The following is an 18,913-nucleotide window of genomic DNA, read 5'->3' as shown; positions in this document are numbered from 1 at the left end:
ACACATATTATGGTTAGAATTTGGATACCGTAGCAGTTTGTAGTGTTTTGCAAAGTCTTTGTTTAAAGTTTGTTTCTCATTTTTCATTAAACAAAGTATATCATTGTCTATGTATTTATTTACCGTCTTTACTTGTTTCATTTAATATTTTTTTCATTATTAAAATTAATTTATCATCTTTTTTCTATTACTGTTATTTAATCCAGGGATTTGTGTGATCCGGGGCACTCCAGAATATTCTAAGAGAAAATTTTAGAGAAATATAAAGGTAAAAGAAAAATGATTATATTTTTGGCACTATCACAACGCTTTTTGAACGTATTGTAACGTAGATATTACTTATTTTAGCACATAGATAAAACGTGTCACAAAAGTTGCAGTTTGGTCTAGTTTGTATTCGTGATAATTACGTTTTTTAACTACTTTAAGAATGTTTTTTAAAACGTTGGAGGTCTACTGCAACATTACGTAATTGTAATCAAAATGCAACGTTGGTAAAAGTTGTAAAAACTTTTGCGATTGCTGGGAAATTGTTAGTGTTATTAAAATTCACACTCCGGAACAGAAGGTGGCAGTAATGCACCAAGACGTAGACTGGCAATGTCATAAAACAAAAAGAATAAGAATTGGTCGGCGATAGGTTAGCCGATTTTTTTGGTTTATTCTTACGAAATACATCACGGTACTAACAAGGAATAGGACAGACAGGTTTGGAAAAAAGAGTGTCTTTGATCCGAATAAGCGAAGAGAGCAGTCACTAGGGAACACACAGGAAGTGTGCTCGAAACATGGCAGAGACAGACGTTCTACGAAAACAGGTCCCTTCGTATCTAGCTGAGGCACAGATGATTAAACAGGGCGCTGAAGCCCGCGTGTATCGTGGTAGGTTTTTAGGACGGTCCGTCATTATTAAAGAGAGATTCCCAAAGTTATATCGCCACCCTTCAGTCGATGAGAAATTGACACGCCGCCGAACCGCGCAAGAAGTGCGATCTATACTTCGATGCAGGAGAGCAGGTTAGTGTGAAGCTGTAAACAGCTGCATAGTACTTATTTTTACTAACTGGCTATTTCATATGCTCCAACCACAGTAAATTGTTAAACAATGACTATTTTCCTAAGGGATATGATAATATCATTAAAATGTAAAAACTGTCATTCAAATAATATAAATTCCTGTCAGCCTTACAATGAAAAAATAAAGTTGTTTCATCTGTGCTCCTATCTCAGATGTTAAACCATGTGATGTCTCTTAAAGCTTTTTGTTAAAAGCATGATCTTCCATAGTCAGTGCCACCTTCGGAATTGTCACATCCCTAATGCAGGGCTCCGGAGTAACTTTGTTTTACTAGGTGAACTGTAGCCCCTGATTTATAATTTTTGGAGCACAAGCCAAAAATATAAGGGAACACCTTAAATCAGCCTGAAATGCAATTATTCAAAATTGTATTCATATTACTGATACTGACAAACATGTACTTAATGACAGCTGATTTTATTTTGCTCATTTAATAGCCTCAGAGACGCTTTGTTATTGTTTGGTGCTAAACAGAGAGACTGTAATCTTAAATCATTTGAACCAAAAGAAATTGTGTTTGTCAAAAAGTATATATTTCATAGTATAAAAGGGTTGAAAGTTTTTCCCACAGAATTTTGTGAGACTATGGGGTCTAAACATATTTCCCAGGGTCCGTGGGCATTCTCCCCCATAAGAAAATGTAGCATATTTTAAAGGAATAACTTGCGTATGGCTGCAATCTGGTGAATTTTAATGGCAAAATTAAGTGACTAAATCTATAAGAATACATTATAATACATAATCATTGGCACCTTAGATATAAATGGGGATAACACATGGTAAAATGAGAGTTCACAAACTAAAATTCAAAAACATATAGAGCATGAGCCATCAAAAATGAAGCAAAAAAAGTGTTTTAACAGTTGAACAAATTGATTTATCAATATATATATTAAAACTCAGGGCGGGAATCGGGCCTTTTTCACAGTGCCATTGTCCCACTCCCACGCATGGCAGTATCACTTTACTATCCGGACCAGAGCATTCATACATTATTATGATGCCGCGAGTGAAGCACACACTTTCAGCAAAACAGATTAATGTTAAAGGTACAGTTTGTAAGAATTTTTCAGTTAAATTTCCCAAAACCACTAGGCCAATGTTATATATTGTTCATAGTACATACCGACTGTCATATTTTCATAGTACATGCCTATTGTATAGTATTTTCCTAATATTGTATTCTGTATTTATTCACACTGTATATCCTGCACTTGCTAATTGCACTTCTGGTTAGACCTAAACTACATTTCGTTACACTGTACTTGTATATGTGTAATGACAATAAAGTTGAATCTAATCTAATCTAATCTAATATTTTTTTCATCTCAGTACTTACAATACCTGAAATGTTTCCAACTGCTTTTAAATCCACAGAAAATTGCCATTCTAATCAGTGGACCATGGCCGTTGAGTCACCTCTCAATGGCGTCATATCCGCGTTACCCTTTGTTACCGCCTTTACTGACATAGCAACTGCGTGACACTGTTGTAGACAGATGGGGAAGTAGTTTGTACCGTCGGTCCTTCTAACATAATTGCAAATGATGTGGGTACGTTCAAAATAATTTTACGAAGATTGATTTGAACTATTAAAACTGTGCTGTGCTATCACACCATCGAATTGGACAATTACTGTAACATCTTTGACAAACAATTTATTCTAAACCTTGCATTACTCAGGTCTAATTCATTATAATGAAATGATTTCATCAAACGCAACGGAAAAACAAACTTTATTATTTTACCTCTTCTACTAACATGATTTATCATTCCTGTCTGATTGATGAACAGCGGTAATGTCAGTGGTGGAGTTGAAGACAACGTATCCCATCATTCCACGCTTCTATACTACATCAATCTACGCGATTGTTGTTGTTTTGATCGTGTGCCCTCTAGCGACAATTTCTACAAACTGTACCTTGAAGTTTGTGATTTATTATGTTTTCAACTTAATTCGTTTGTTGCGCACACCTAACACGAGAACAATTAATGACGCTTTCTCCTTAGAAATACACCAGAATCAACAACTAGCTACTTTTTATATACATATGTATGCCTACATTGTTAAAGCTACTGTATGACGGAGGGCTTAATAGACCTCTAAAACATTGCAACCTTAAAGAGCATGTTCCACCTGATCCCATTTTTTAACCTTTAGCTAGAGTGTTATGTTGCTTATTAGAGCATAAATAATTCCTTGCTAAAGGATAAAGCTCAAAGTTCAGTGCCAAGCGAGATATTGTCTTCAACAGAATTTGCTTTTCAAGGACTAAAGCCCTCTACTTCCCAGGTACATGATGTCACTATTCCTAGTGCTTTTAATAACCTCCGTCCAATGGAATACCCGAAAAAAGGGGCGAGGCCTTCTTTAGAGAAGAGGAATTGCCGCTGGAGTAGTGTTTGCTTATCAGAGATTACAAAAACAGTTGACTGAGCTACGCGATAAACTACTTTTACTTTCATCACAGTCATACAGCTGGTAATAGGAATTCAGCTACACACATTCTAAGATAACCAACGGTCAAATAACAGCTTCCATGACTTTAACATCGGCTGTGAAAGCTGTTCTGTGTAATAGCCTAATATTGTGTGTGTGTGTGTGAAACGTCCTTTGAAGTCCTGCTTGCAAATGCCTCCTGGTCAATCTGCTCAGGGCTCTAGAGTGCGACCAATTTAGTCGCACATGCGACCTTATTTTTCAATGGTACGACTTAAAATTATCAGAGGTCGCACCGGTGCGACCAGCCGTTCGAAGGGAAAAAAGTCTCCGCAATTCTGAAAGTCTTCATGTGATTCATCAAGAGACACACATCAGGCACATATCGTATTCTAAATCAATCAGAGATAGTGAAGGGCGGACACCCCCTCTGATTGGCCGTGGTCCAGATATTCCAGCACGTGTGTGTACCAGCGTTCGCGTTAACTGAAAATTCTCGAAAAATCTGAAGGCCGTCCGTCATTTTTTCGGATCACAATGAGGGCAATTTGTAAATCCCCATTTCCCTCCAGCGTGATTTGCTCGCTTAGCGACCTGCATGTTTTCACCCGTCATTGTTACGGACTAGACATATGATGTGTTCCGGGAAAACCTGTCGGATATCGCGCTGGGACGCGGGAAAGACAGTTCACCTATCCAAGTAAACAACATAACATGAATAATGAAGGAGTTACAATGCAAATTTCCCGCCAGTCCTGTGTAAACTATGTCACGCAAAGTTATTTTACACCATGTATTCGTGAGTTGACAGAGCTCCCAGTCTTCAGCACCGGGAGTAGCAAGTTATTTTACACCATGTATTCGTGAGTTGACAGAGCTCCCAGTCTTCAGCACCGGGAGTAGGCAATTTATAAATTGTTAATAGAGTAAGTCTCTTACCACTGTAAAGTGACTTTTATTTGTGATACTGGACTGTTGTGCTTTCAATTTCATCACTGAAATTTAAACACGATTTACTCCAAATTCCGTTCCTAAAAATCACAGCCGACATCAGCCATAACTTTTGTTTCATACAAAAGATATGAGCAAAATAAAAAGTGATTTGGAAAGGGCTTGAATATGCTATCAAAAACTGTAACGGCTTTATTGGGCATTCGGTTGTATCACAAAACAGACGCCAGTACAGCGTGATGATGTCACGAAGATACAAATTACAACCTAACGCAATCTTGAACCATAATGACGGGAAATAACAGATTATGAAAGATTTTTTACGAGCATGTCAGTAAAAATGATGGACAAAAAAAACTGTAGCGCAACCTCTGGTGTACGTTTGAAAATGCGTGTGCTGCAGACAGAGAGGTGAGCAGCCTAATGCTGTAAGTTAAACAGAGTGGATGTAGCAGCGGATGATGAGAGAAGATGACAAGAACAATTCACAACTTTTTCGTGAATAATGTTAAAGTTAAAGGTTAAGGCCTCATTAAAGTTAAGGGCTGATCCGTCCGAAAATCAGAAGCAATGCTCTGACACGGAGCTTTCAAGCCCTTGTCCATTTATCTTGAGATCTTTTAAGTTTAAATTTCACTTCACTGAAGCACTTTAAGCACCAACACTTTTTCAGTAGGTTACCTTTCTTGTAGATTTGTGCTTCAAATGAAGAACTTAATGTTAAACAGTTTGTAAGATAAACATTTACAAGTAAATTTTGCCTATGGTCATTAAAAAAAGTGAACTGGTTAAAGCAGGAAAATGTTAAATGCGTTAAATGCGATGCGGTCTAAAATTTGGGTGCACCTAACTTTTGTGCTGGTGAAACCAAGAAAAAAAGTTAGGCGCACCAGTGCAAAAAGTTAGTCTAGAGCCCTGCTGCTTGTTTTATTATCCAACTCTGGTCCAATATTAAAAGGCAAAACTAACACTCCTGTTATTAGTGTTAATTAATACAACCTGTCTGACGCCCCTCGGTCCGGTGTCATTTCCCTTGCTATAGTAGGAAAAACATACGATCTCTAACAAGATTGACGTTTGCACATGCACTAGCAGATCTCCGTTACACTTGGATCGATCCGCGTGTTTTTAACTGATGAAGTGAAGTTGACGCGATTGTTATTGCTAAAAGGGGCGCACCGAACAAACTGATGGAATAGGTGGGGACACACACTCTAAGTGGGGAACCAATTACGACAGACCTGGTCAGCTTTAACAATCAGATTTTGGAAGGAGGGACTTTATATAGACTGGAAGAAATCCAGTCGTTTTCTCAGAAGGGAAAGAGATTAACACTAGACTAGAGGTCGACCGATATGCGTTTTTCAGGCCGATACCAATTATTTCCATGTGAATTGGACCGATAGCCGATATTTTGAACCGATATATATATATATGGTGTAAAAACGTAAATTTATATAGAAATTAAGAACACAGGCTCTGAAACATTTTAAAGATTTTTAATTCTGACAGATAAATCTTAATCATAACACTTATATTAATAATAACAAAAGAAAGAAGGGAGCACCCAGCAGAATTCTGTGAACATTTTGTAAACCACAAGCAACACAGTAAAAAACAACAAGGAACAAATGAAAAAATGAATTGAATGAAGCTCATCCACCAGCTTTAGTGTGTATGTTGTTGAAAAGAGCGCTAATGTTTTCATGTAGCTATAACATTAAAAGCATATTTTAGACACACTTAGTTAGTACATTAGCCTATTCCTTGAGTGTATTGTCGGCAAGACGGGCATTTAATCACACTCATGTGTGTCTTTGAACAATTATGTGTATAAATAAGTTGCGAAAAATAATTGATCTAAAATTTGTCGCGAGCAGCTTGAGATTGCGGTGTCTGTGTGGGTGTGTGCGCGTGCATGAGAGCGCTCTGACTGAAGACCGACGATTCAAGCTCTTTATGCTTTAAAATGGCTTGTATTTTTTAAATGGCGTCACTCAAAATGACGTGCAAAATGCCAGCTCGATCAATTACAAGAAACGCGTGCAGTGTGCTGGATTGTGATTTATTTCAACGTCTGATGCTGCCTTACCTCAGAGAGCATGAACCCGAAGCAGCTCCAGTTAGTAAGTCAGTTAGTAAGTGCTTTTGCTGTGAGTGTTCCGCAGTCTCCCGTGTTGATTGGATGGACTCGTGACTTAGTCCCAAAGATCAGAGGGGCAGTGGGCGGGCATTACTCTAGGCAACAAACTAGAGTGACGTGTTCCGACTGCTCTCACTAAATCCTTGGCTGCATCAGAGCCTGCATTTTTTCAAAATTAAATGACTTTATCGGCAAATCGGCTTTGAAAATGACCGAAATCGATTATCGGCTAAATCCTTAATATCGACGGCGATAATCGGCCAGTTCGATAATCGGTCGACCACTACACCATGCCCACAAGACTACACGTGTTGATCGTTTGTTGCTGCAGCATAGCCAAGCTCATATCGCTGCAATCTGAGGCAGCTATGAGCTTGGCTGTGTACGTCACTGCCTGCGTTTTTGACTGCTGCCTCCACTGTTTGCGCTCACTCCCAGCGTCTGTTGTTGGTGCTTTTACCGACTGTGTGCTTAGTGCACGCTCGCTGCCAGTTGCCACACTGTGTGTGCTGGTTTCCAGCGTTTGTGGGTGCAAATACATTTTATACATACAGTTGAAAGAAAAAGTATGTGAACCCTTTGGGCTTACTTGGATTTTTCATAAATTGGTCATAAAATGTGTTCTGATCTTCATCTAAGTCACAACAATAGAGAAACACAGTATGCTTAAACTAATACCGCACAAACATTATAAGTTTTCATGTTTTTATTGAACACAACATGTAAACATTCATAGTGCATGGTGGAAAAAGTTTGTGAAACCCTAGGCTAATGTCTTCTCCCAGAGCTAATTGGAGCCAGGAGTCAGCCAACCTGGGGTCCAATCAATGTGATGAGATGGGATGTGTTGATTAAAGCTGGCCTGTCCAATCAAAAACACACACCAGTTTTGAGTTAGCTGTTCTGAAGAAGCGTTGTCTGATGTGAACCATGCCTCGCACAAAAGAGCTCTCAGAAGACCTACGATCAAGAATTGTTGACTTGCATAAAGCTGGAAAGGGCTACAAAAGTATATCTAAAAGCCTTGATGTCCATGTGTCCACGGCAAGACAGATTGTCTACAAATGGAGAAAGTTCAGCACTGTTGCTACACTCCCTAGGCGTGGTCGTCCTGTAAAGATGACTGCAAGAGCACAGCGCAGAATGCTTAATGATGTGGAGAAGAATCCTAGAGTGTCAGCTAAACACTTACAGAAATCTCTGGCACATGCTAACATTTTTGTTGACAAATCTACAATAAGGAAAACATTAAACAAGAATGGACTTCATGGGAGGACACCACGGAGGAAGCCACTGCTGTCCAAAAACAACATTGCAGCACGTTTGAAGTTTGCAAAAGAGCACCTGGATGTTCCACAGCACTACTGACAAAACATTCTGTGGACAGATGAAACCAAAATTGAGTTGTTTGGAAAGAACACACAACGCTATGTGTGGAGAACAAAAGGCACAGCACACCAACATCAAAACCTCATCCCAACTGTGAAATATGGTGGAGGGGGCATCATGGTTTGGGGCTGCTTTGCTGCCTCAGGCCCTGGTCGGATTACTGTCATCGATGGAAAAATGAATTCCAAAGTTTATCAAGAGATTTTGCAGGAAAACTTAAGACCATCTGTCCGCCAACTGAAGCTTATCAAAGGATGGATGATGCAACAGGACAACGACCCAAAGCATTGAAGTAAATCAACAACAGAATGGCTTCAACAGAAGAAAATACGCCTTCTGGAGTGGCCCAGTCAGAGTCCTGACCTCAACCCGATTGAGATGCTGTGGCATGACCTCAAGAGAGCGATTCACACCAGACATCCCAAGAATATTGCTGAACTGAAACACTTTTTGTAAAGAGGAATGGTCCAAAATTTCTCCTGACCGTTGTGCAGGTCTGATCTGCAACTATAGAAAACGTTTGGTTGAGGTTATTGCTGCCAAAGGAGGGTCAACCAGTTATTAAACCCAAAGGTTCACATACTTTTTCCACCCTGCACTATGAATGTTTACATGTTGTGTTCAATAAAAACATCCATCCATCTTCTTCCGCTTATCCGGGGCCGGGTCACGAGGGCAGCAGTCTAAGCAGGGATGCCCAGACTTCCCTTTCCCTAGACACTTCCTCCAGCTCTTCCGGGGGGACACCGAGGCGTTCCCAGGCCAGCCGGGAGACATAGTCCCTCCAGCGTGTCCTAGGTCTTCCCCGGGGTCTTCTACCGGTGGGAAATGCCCGGAACACCTTCCCGGGAAGGCATCCAGGGGGCATCCGGAAAAGATGCTCGAGCCACCTCAGCTGGCCCCTCTCGATGTGGAGGAGCAGCGGATCTACTCTGAGCTCCTCCCGAGTGACCGAGCTTCTCACCCTATCTCTAAGGGATCGCCCGGCCACCCTGCGGAGAAAGCTCATTTCGGCTGCCTGTATCCGAGATCTTGTCCTTTCGGTCATGACCCACAGCTCATGACCATAGGTGAGAGTAGGAACGTAGATTGACCGGTAAATCGAGAGCTTCGCCTTGCGGCTCAGCTCCTTCTTCACCACGACAGACCGGTACAGCGACTGCATGACTGCAGAAGCTGCCCCGATCCGTCTGTCAATCTCCCGTTCCATCCTTCCCTCAATCGTGAACAAGACCCCCAGATACTTGACCTCCTCCACTTGAGGCAGGAACTCTCCACCTACCTGAAGTGAGAAAAACATGAAAACGTATAATGTTTGTGCGGTATTAGTTTAAGCAGACTGTGTTTCTCTATTGTTGTGACTTAGATGAAGATCAGAACACATTTTATGACCAATTTATGAAGAAATCCAAGTAAGCCCAAAGGATTCACATACTTTTTCTTTCAACTGTATTAGACGTATACATTTTGAAGAACTTTTGTGGGTCCTGCAAAGTCAATGACATACATGGCATGTTGCAAAAAAGTTATGTATAACATTTAATGCTACAATAAAGAAAAAATAAGTCAACTATGTAAAAACTTTTTTAATAAAAAATAGTGTGTAATAGTATTGAAATGCTATTACTTTGATCCATGACACATTAAACGACCAACTGAAACGAGCGTAAAGAGTTTTTCTTATGAGTAGAGCCGATAACAGTCTATGACAGTTAGAATTGAGCACACAGCTAACTGCTGCGCCAGGCTACTACACCACACATTCAACAACTGGATGTCTGCTCTACCAAAAAATCCATCAATCTATATATATTCCCATTTTGTCAGTAAAGCAATGAAGATTTTCTTGTTTTTTTAGGTTTATGCACTTTCTGTTTCATGCAGATTAAAATAAAACTATTATACTAAACTATTCTTCAGAAATGTCTATGTATTTTCCTTTGAGCCCTTGTTGTTCCCCACAATTGCTGCTTGCAGCTATATTTTTTATTATGTTTGTGTCCTCAGTTGTAGTTACCACTGGTTTCAGATATGACACCGAACGGGACTGTTTGAATAAGACTTTGCTGCATGCCGGATTTTTAGCTTGTTACACACAACACAACGTCACGTTAAAAAGGGAATGATGGTTGGTTATTTCACTGTCTTTTTTAAACGCTGGCTTTGAGTGTTGGATTTTGTTCGCCGCCATGCAGGTTGGATGGCATGTGGCACTGGTTGCTGCGGGATCGGTTTTAAGGCATTTAAAACAGTTTGCTCTCAGGTTGTTCCCGCTGTGATTTGGTGTCGTGCGCCAACTGTGGGGAGCCACATGTGGTCGAGCGTAGCCATCTTTCTAAGGAACAAAAGGCTAATGCATTAACGTCACCAAACTTTCAGCCAAACAGAAAGATTTACTTATTTTTAAATCGGCCTAAGCAATATATTGGTCGACCACTAATATTGATAGTGACGTGTTAAACAAAATGCAACTTTAATTCGATACTTCCTCGTCCCACCAGTACAATGGACGACGATGAATTGAATCCCTTGATTCCCACCTTGAAGTTGAAGCATGCGCACTGTTCCAGGGCTAATATTTAGCTTAAATTGTACTCAATATTTTAATGTTGTCATTCGTAATGTTAACAAATAGGCAGAATGTTCTCAATTTTAGAGACTTTATCTTTACTGAGTTTTATGGGTTGTTTTTATCAATTATATTGAGGTATATTTTACTTAACTTTTTTAATTGCCATAGGTAGTGAGGGTAAAATGTACTCATTCTTATTTACAGTGGATACGGAAAGTATTCAGACCCCCTTCAATTTTTCACTCTTTGTTATATTGCAGCCATTTGCTAAAATCATTTAAATTATTTTTTTTCCTCATTAATGTACACACAGCATGGGGTTTTGACAGAAAAACACAGAATTTTTGACATTTTTGCAGATTTATTTAAAAAGCAAAAACTGAAATATCACATAGTGCTAAGTATTCAGACCCTTTGCTCGGTATTTAGTAGAAGCACCCTTTTGATTTAATACACCCATGAGTCTTTTTGGGAAAGATGCAACAAGTTTTTCACACCTGAATTTGGGTATCCTCTGCCATTCCTCCTTGCAGATCCTCTCCAGTTCTGTCAGATTGGATGGTAAACGTTGGAGGACAGCCATTTTTAGGTCTCTCTAGAGATGCTCAATTGGGTTTAAGTCAGGGCTCTGGCTGGGCCATTCAAGAACAGTCATGGAGTTGTTGTGAAGCCACTCCTTCGTTATTTTAGCTGTGTTCTTAGGGTCATTGTCTTGTTGGAAGGTAAACCTTCGGCCCAGTCTGAGGTCCTGAGCACTCTGGAGAAGGTTTTGATCCAGGATATCCCTATACTTGGGCTTATTCATATTTTCCTCGATTGCAAACTGTCGTCCTGTCCCTGCAGCTGAAAAACACGCCCACAGCATGATGATGCCACCACCATGCTTCACTGTTGGGACTTTATTGGACAGGTGATGAGCAGTGCCTGGTTTTCTCCACACGTACCGCTTAGAATTAAGGCCAAAAAGTTCTATCTTGGTCTCATCAGACCAGAGTATCTTATTTGTCACCATCTTGAGTCCTTCAGGTGTTTTTTAGCAAACTCCAAGCAGGGTTTCATGTGTCTTGCACTGAGGAGCGGCTTCCGTCGGGCCACTCTGCCATAAAACCATTGATGGAGGGCTGCAGTGATGGCTGACTTTATACAACTTTCTCCCATCTCCCGAATGCATCTCTGGAGCTCAGCCACAGTGATCTTTGGGTTCTTCTTTACCTCTCTCACCAAGGCTCTTCTCCCCCGATAGCTCAGTTTGGCCGGACGGCTAGCTCTAGGAAGTGTTCTGGTCGTCCCAAACGTCTTCCATTTAAGGGTTATGGAGGCCACTGTGCTCTTAGGAACCTTAAGTGCAGCAGAATTTTTTTGTAACCTTGGCCAGATCTTTGCCTTGCCACAATTCTGTCTCTATACTCTTCAGGTAATTCCTTTGACCTCATGATTCTCATTTGCTCTGACATGCACTGTGAGCTGTAAGGTCTGGTATAGACAGATGTGTTGCTTTCCTAATCAAGTCCAATCAGTATAATCAAACACAGCTGGACTCAAATAAAGGTGTAAAACCATCCCAAGGATGATTAGAAGAAATGGACAGCACCTCAGTTAAATATATGATTGTCACAGCAAAGGGTCTGAATAATTAGGACCATGTGATATTTCAGTTTTTCTTTTTTAATAAATCTGCAAAAATGTCAACAATTTTTTCTGTCAATATGGGATGCTGTGTGTACATTAATGAGGGGAAAAAATGAACTAAAATGATTTTAGCAAATGGCTGCAAAGAATGAAAAATTTAAGGGGGTCTGAATTCTTTCTGTACCCACTGTTTTATACTTTTTAACTAAAGTAGCGAAGTAAAATATAACCTATTTCAATTAGTTGTATTTACCATCCCCCAGAATATTTTTTACAATGTGGTAGAAGAATGTGGTTATATCGCCGCCCACACCTATTATCTAATTAGACCATGAACAATCTACATGTCCTACCAGTTCATACAATCTCACTTTAACTCAGTTGACTCGCTTGGTAAGGGGGTTGTTCGTTTAGTATAAAAGGCTCAGTGGTTAGAGAATGGTGCTAGCAACACCAAGGTCATGGGTTCGATCCCAGAGGATTGCACATAGTTATATTGCATTGTACTATACATTGCATTGTATAGTACAATGCAATGTAAGTCACTTCTAGGGTTGGGTACCGAAATCCGATGCCAATATGGCTCCGGTACCTATGTAACCGGTATGTATTTGGACTGGATCAAAACGCATGTTGCGGTGCCTCATTTCAATGCTACTTAAATGCTGACTGAGCCGGCGATTGAGACATTTGACTAGAATCTGTTTTAATAAGAAATGGCACTGTTTTTCTTGATCAAAGTACAGTTGCATATTTTAACTTTTATTGCCAGAGGTGGATAGTTCTTAATCATGTTTACTTTCAAGTACATTTTAAAATATCTGTACTTTATCAGAGTACTTTGGACAAAAAATACTTCCCTACAGTATGATGCACATCATAATTACCCCACTACAGTCCATAAATAAATGTTTTTTTTTTAACTTTTAATTCATGAGTCTATTAAAATCTACCACTTTCCTTTACTTAGGTATTTTTACTTTTAAAAGTATGATTTTTTTTAAATGTAATTAAGTGCTGTATTAAACTTAAAAAAAAACATACAAAACAAATACAGATAATTACAAGATGTTTAACAAATAATTCTCTGTTTATTACTCAAAACTACCACAGTATAAAAGTCTCCAAACTCGCTCATGCACATCCGCTTAATACATTCGCTAATACGCTATTTAAAGTAATGCGCATTGGCCGCATAATGACGTGCTTAATGCACCTGCTTAACTCACGACAATACCGGATAGTTCAAAACAGTTATAACACAAAGAGATGAGATATGTTATGTGTTTAAATCATAGTACATTAGTACATCCTAAAGTAAAAAAAAACGGGTATAGCAACGGATCGGATTGAAGGGAACCCGTCAGACGGATACCTGATCCAGCAAAAAAGACCCATATCGGCCCCAATTCCGATCCAGAGTATCGGATCGGTGCATCCCTACTGGATACAGGGCGATGCAATATGACAAACACCTTAATGGTGTCTATTGTCTTTTATCGCTTTGCGTCCACAACTCGCGTGCGTGTTGACACGGTGGTAAAACATAAGCTATAGGTGTGTTCTACATGCTGGGACATGCAAACCAGCAAGCGCACAGACTGGACCGGACTACTCCGGGAATTCTCTAAAATAGCGAGAACAATCTGCTCAGTACCGCATAAAGTCAAACACACCCGCTGACTTGACTCTTGCTTAACTCTGTATGAAAGCTTGCTGCCTGTTCCATGTTATTGTTGTTTTGCGCATGCTACTCAGTTTTATAACCATCACCAGTTCACACTGGAATCTGATATTGGCCACATTTTAAAAATAGTGTGACCAGCCAAACAAAAAATCCAATCTGAGCAAAAGATCACAATTTAGCATTAAGGCTTGCAGTGTTCAGGTAGTCTAAAACTGTCTAGCGAATTTAAAACCAATAAAGGCCGTGCTGTGGAGCTCATTCTCAACACTGTAATGCATTTGGCAAGAAAGACAACGAGACACAGCAGTGAAAGTGCTAAAACTTTATAGCATCTGTCAGTCTGATCTCTAGACATGTATAGGCATATAATTATACTTATTAATTATACATACTGTCTGTTTTTAAAATAATGCACATATAATGTCTCTGTAAATGGACTTAATCTATTGATATATTCAACGCATTTTCTGCCCATATTTAATACAATGAGCATTTAGTTGTGGCTGGAGGGTAAACAGTAAACAATATAACATTTTTCTCGCAATGTAAGTGTACATGCTCATTTCACATTCACTTTAATTGTGAAGTTGTGTAATTTTTTCTACTTAATATATATTTGATTGAACATTTTGTTCTTTAATGTCATCCCCTAGTGTTTTGTGGCTCTTTATTAAAAGTATCGATTTAGGCACCGGTACAGTTTTAAAAGTACCGCTGTGGCAACGGTATTGAAAAAAAAAAATACCCAACCCTAGTCGCTTTAGATAAAAGCGTCTGCCAAACGAGTAAATGTAAATGTAGTACATTCAACCAATAAAAACGCTCCATCACTGCTCACTCTCAAACTCTATTGGCTCATGCAACTGCGTACTGTTTTACGCTAAAATGTCTTGCTCGAGTATTGAGAGCCAATATCTGGTATTAAATGCTAAACTGAAATCACATGTCAGCAGTTTGAGTGCAGCTATGACACGTCAGAGGGAATCTGGCCCTCCCGGTTGAGCCTGGTTTCTCCCGAGGTTTTTTTCTCCATTAATCAATCATTGGAGTGTGGGTTCCTCGCCACAGCAGGGCAGTGTTGGCCTGCTCACCGGGAGACTACATTCATTCATTTATTTACTTATTTAGAAATTAGATATTATTTATTAGAATGATCTTACTCGTTGTATAAACACCATGCACTGTGCTTTGTTCTAACTTATCTGTTTTTCCTGTTTGCCCCTGTAAAGCTGCTTTGAAACAATACACATTGTGAAAAGCGCTATATAAATAAACTTGAATTCATTGAACTCCAATAAATCTTTCAAAATGACATCTCTCATAAACATATGTTTAATCATGCAAGTAGTGTTGCACGATAGACCGGTACTAGAAAAGTACTGCGATACCCTTCCGCTAAAACTATACTATTTCTCATTAATTTGGTATAGGTACTTTAATAACACGTGCATTTCAGCTGTTTTGAAATGCATCCATTTGCGGAAGCCATGTTTGTGTGCGCCCATGGGCTCTCAGCTTTCGGGGTGACAAAATGAAAGTCATGGCGGCAAACAGAAGTGCATTTTCCATCTGTTCACAGCTTGTCAATGATGCAGATGCGCGAAGAGGCATTAAAGCCGAGAGTTAAAGCAAGTATGTGGCAAAGAAGGCTACGGACGAAGTCTGTCCGGACAAAATCTATGCGGACCAACGAAGCATTTCGCCTACAGATATGTTAACTAACCCGTTTAAAGAATTTTAATGACAAAAGCCTGAAGTATGCTTATTCATGATTTATTTTGTGACAGGTGAACATGCAGCTTACCAGCTTTAATAATGCTATACAACAGTTCCATTTCTTAACACTAGATATTGTGGCTTCCGTTAACTAATAATGGGAAATATTGCTAGAGCATTTATTAATTTAATGGTTTATTTTTCAAAGGGATACTTAATACATTTTTCAATTAGTGATGCGCATATTGACGTTTAACCATTATAAGTTTTAATTTGTATCGAAGTCAAACATTTGCTATCGTGAGCACACTACATGCAAACATGGTCTTACATTCAGGACAGGACAGTCTTTTATAAAGAACACTGCTGTCTCACATAATGCAGTAAAGCAGTGAGTGACTATTTGTTTTGTTGAGTTATCAATATCCACCAATTCAGCATTACCGCCATGTATGTGCCACATCACAAGGTGCTATTTAAGTAAGTATTACTTATGCAACCTTCTAAGATATATTTTGGGGAACGCACCTAGAAAAGTGTACCTGTAGTTAACTCATTCGCCGCCAGCCTCTTTAAAAAAAAGTTGCCAGCCTACGCCAGCGGTTTTTAACATTTCTACCGAAATTTAATGGCTCACAGTAAATTTTCTGTAAAGAATATATGGACAAACAATACGGCAAATGAAAGAACAGAGTCTCCGCTTTTAAACAAAGAAACCATATTCTTCTATCTTCATTTTTTCATTTTTTATCACTCCGTAGATGTTGGTAGGTTTCTTCAAAAATGCATCATTTTGATTAAACAGCTGAGATAATTAACTTTTTTGTCAAAGATTCCGCCCAGATTCTACTCCGAGAAAAACATTTACGTTCTAGGTTCTGGGATTCTGTACTTTTTCCCAGTGGCACGTTATAGCGCCACCTGCTGTTCAACAGCGCAAACACTGACTGCCGTAATAACTCATCTTTGGCAGGGAAGTGTTTTTTTTTAAATGACGAGATAACTCGTCAATGGCGGTGAAAGAGTTAAGTTAAAGACAACATTATCGGAAAAGGCAGCCTTGGTCATCATCAGAGCCGCACGCAATCCAAGCCCACAGATCTCGGCAGAAAGTATCAGATTCCGTATGGCCCTGGTCATCATGCTCTGCAGAACCTAAATTCTTCCTCGCCACTGACTTTTCATTATAGAGTGTCAATGAGCAGGTATCCACCATGTTAAACACTAAGTGATAATACAATAAGGGATATGTTTATTTTAGTTTAAATAAAAGAGCAGCATCTACAGTATATCAGAACTAGGACCCCTGCTAACGCTTGAAGTCTCATCTCACACTGTATTTACGATTATGATTGTGTCACTATATTTGTAAAAAAATCTAACAAAAATTCAAATGACAGATTTTCAAGAATTAATTTTGTATCACAAATATTTACATATTTTTATGTTAATCTTCTAATAAAAGTTACCCCCCCATTAGATAGTCTTCTGAAGTGCAGCACTAGGGTTTATGAGAGGAAACAATATGTGTTTTGAACTTATTTTGCAAATTTCTTCTGTCCCAGGTATCAACGCACCTGTTGTGTATTTTGTCGACTACAATAACCATTGCATATTCCTGGAAGATATTGTTCACTCAGTATCAGTAAGAGATTACATTGTACCAGTTCAAGCAACAGTACAAGGCACAGAGCATCTTCAAACTCTGGCTGAGAAGATTGGTGAAATCCTGGCTCAGATGCATGATGAAGATGTTATACATGGTGACCTCACAACATCCAACATGCTTCTGCTCTCTAAAGCCGAGCACAAAAACATCAACCTGGTTTTGATTGACTTTGGATTGAGTTACATCTCTGCACTGACTGAAGACAAAGGAGTTGACTTGTATGTGTTAGAGAAAGCTTTTCTTAGCACTCATCCCAACACAGAGGCTATATTTGAGAGACTATTAAAAAGTTACACTTCTTCTTCTAAAAAGGCCCCTGCTGTCATTAAGAAACTGGATGAGGTTCGATTGAGAGGACGGAAGAGGTCTATGGTTGGCTAACAGTGCACCTAATGTTTTGCAGAATAAAGTCATCAGGAATTTGGAATCGAAAGCATACAATGATGTTTGAAGATAAGAATATCATCCAGTAAATTAATGTTTTTTTTTCAACATAGACACCAATAATTGTTGTTACATAATATAATCAGTTGTATGAATTTATTTTTGATAAAACTTATGTACTCCTATTTTAAATGTAGTTTTCAATGCTGTAGTGGAAAATGTTGCATTCAGAAAAAGATTAACAATAAATACACATTATATAGAGAAATTACTGTTTCATCATTGTAAAACACACTGGTTAAAGACATCATTCATTCATTATTTGATTTTGTGATTTTCTTAGTGTATTTATAATAGATGTTTTTTCCAGATTAGAAAATTGAGCCATTGTACAAAGCTGGTATTTAGTAGATTTATTAAGAAAAACTAATCAATGCTTGTTTTTGATGCTGTTTTTTAATAATCTTTTTTTAACCTACCTGAACCATTAATCCATTTAATACCATTTTTATGTAAACATAAACTTCAGATATTTGCAACAAATAGTAGAACTCCATACATTTAAGTTTAAACACATTCTACACAAACCGGTAACAGAAACTAATGGCAGAACGTTGCTCATTGTGAATACAACCTCGGCAAAAAATAATGGAAACAACACACCTAGCTCATAACCTTTTTAACTTCATAGCAAACCAAAAAAATCACTGAAATGACACGATTTTGTTAAATAGCTGAACATTCTGGCTTCATTAAACATGAACAGATCAAATAGAGGAAAACATTAGGAATCATCTTTACTTTTCATTTCTAAAACATATAATAGGACAAGTTTAAAAAAACTAATTAGTCAGTTAAAGGGGAGTACTTACACAACTTAATGAGCTGTTTAATGGGGAAACATGGCTCCAACGAAAGAGTTGTCAGTTGAAACAGTTGAAAGGATTATAAAACTCATTCAACAAGGAATTTCAACGCAGAGTGTGGGCAAAGAAGTTTGGTGCTCTCAATCAGCTGTTTCTAAAATTTGGTGTATGTATAAACCGAATGGGAAGGTTATATAAGGAAAACACATGCAGAACAAGGAAGACGTCAAAGCGCCAATGAGATGACGCTAGAACTTTGTCTGGTGCCGTTCTAATGAATCATATAAAGATGACTGCCTGAAGAAAACAATCAAATTTCCCAACTCATTAATGATATGGGGTTGCATGTCAGGTAAAGGACTAGGGGAGATGGCAATAATTACTTCAAC

General features: G+C 38.8%; 1 protein-coding gene across 1 annotated transcript; it reads left to right on the top strand.

Moving 5' to 3' along the window:
- The first annotated feature begins 610 nt into the window (after positions 1 to 610).
- On the top strand, positions 611 to 17,926 carry tp53rk (TP53 regulating kinase). The gene is made up of 2 exons (XM_056735202.1): positions 611 to 1,017; positions 17,171 to 17,926. The coding sequence occupies exons 1-2, from the start codon at positions 789 to 791 to the stop codon at positions 17,653 to 17,655; spliced, it is 714 nt and encodes a 237-aa protein (XP_056591180.1). The 5' UTR covers positions 611 to 788; the 3' UTR covers positions 17,656 to 17,926.
- Positions 17,927 to 18,913: the final 987 nt, after the last annotated feature.

The sequence above is a fragment of the Triplophysa dalaica genome, chromosome 21 (genome assembly GCF_015846415.1).
Source record: "Triplophysa dalaica isolate WHDGS20190420 chromosome 21, ASM1584641v1, whole genome shotgun sequence".
Taxonomy (NCBI): Eukaryota; Metazoa; Chordata; class Actinopteri; order Cypriniformes; family Nemacheilidae; genus Triplophysa; species Triplophysa dalaica.
The sequence above is the reverse complement of the archived record's forward strand: the minus strand, read 5'-3'. Positions and strand labels throughout refer to the sequence as shown.

Coding starts and splice junctions, on each gene's coding strand:
- tp53rk (XM_056735202.1), top strand. CDS start 789: ATGGCAGAGACAGACGTTCTACGAAAACAGGTCCCTTCGTATCTAGCT. Junction 1,018..17,170: donor ACTTCGATGCAGGAGAGCAG/GTTAGTGTGAAG, acceptor CTTCTGTCCCAG/GTATCAACGCACCTGTTGTG.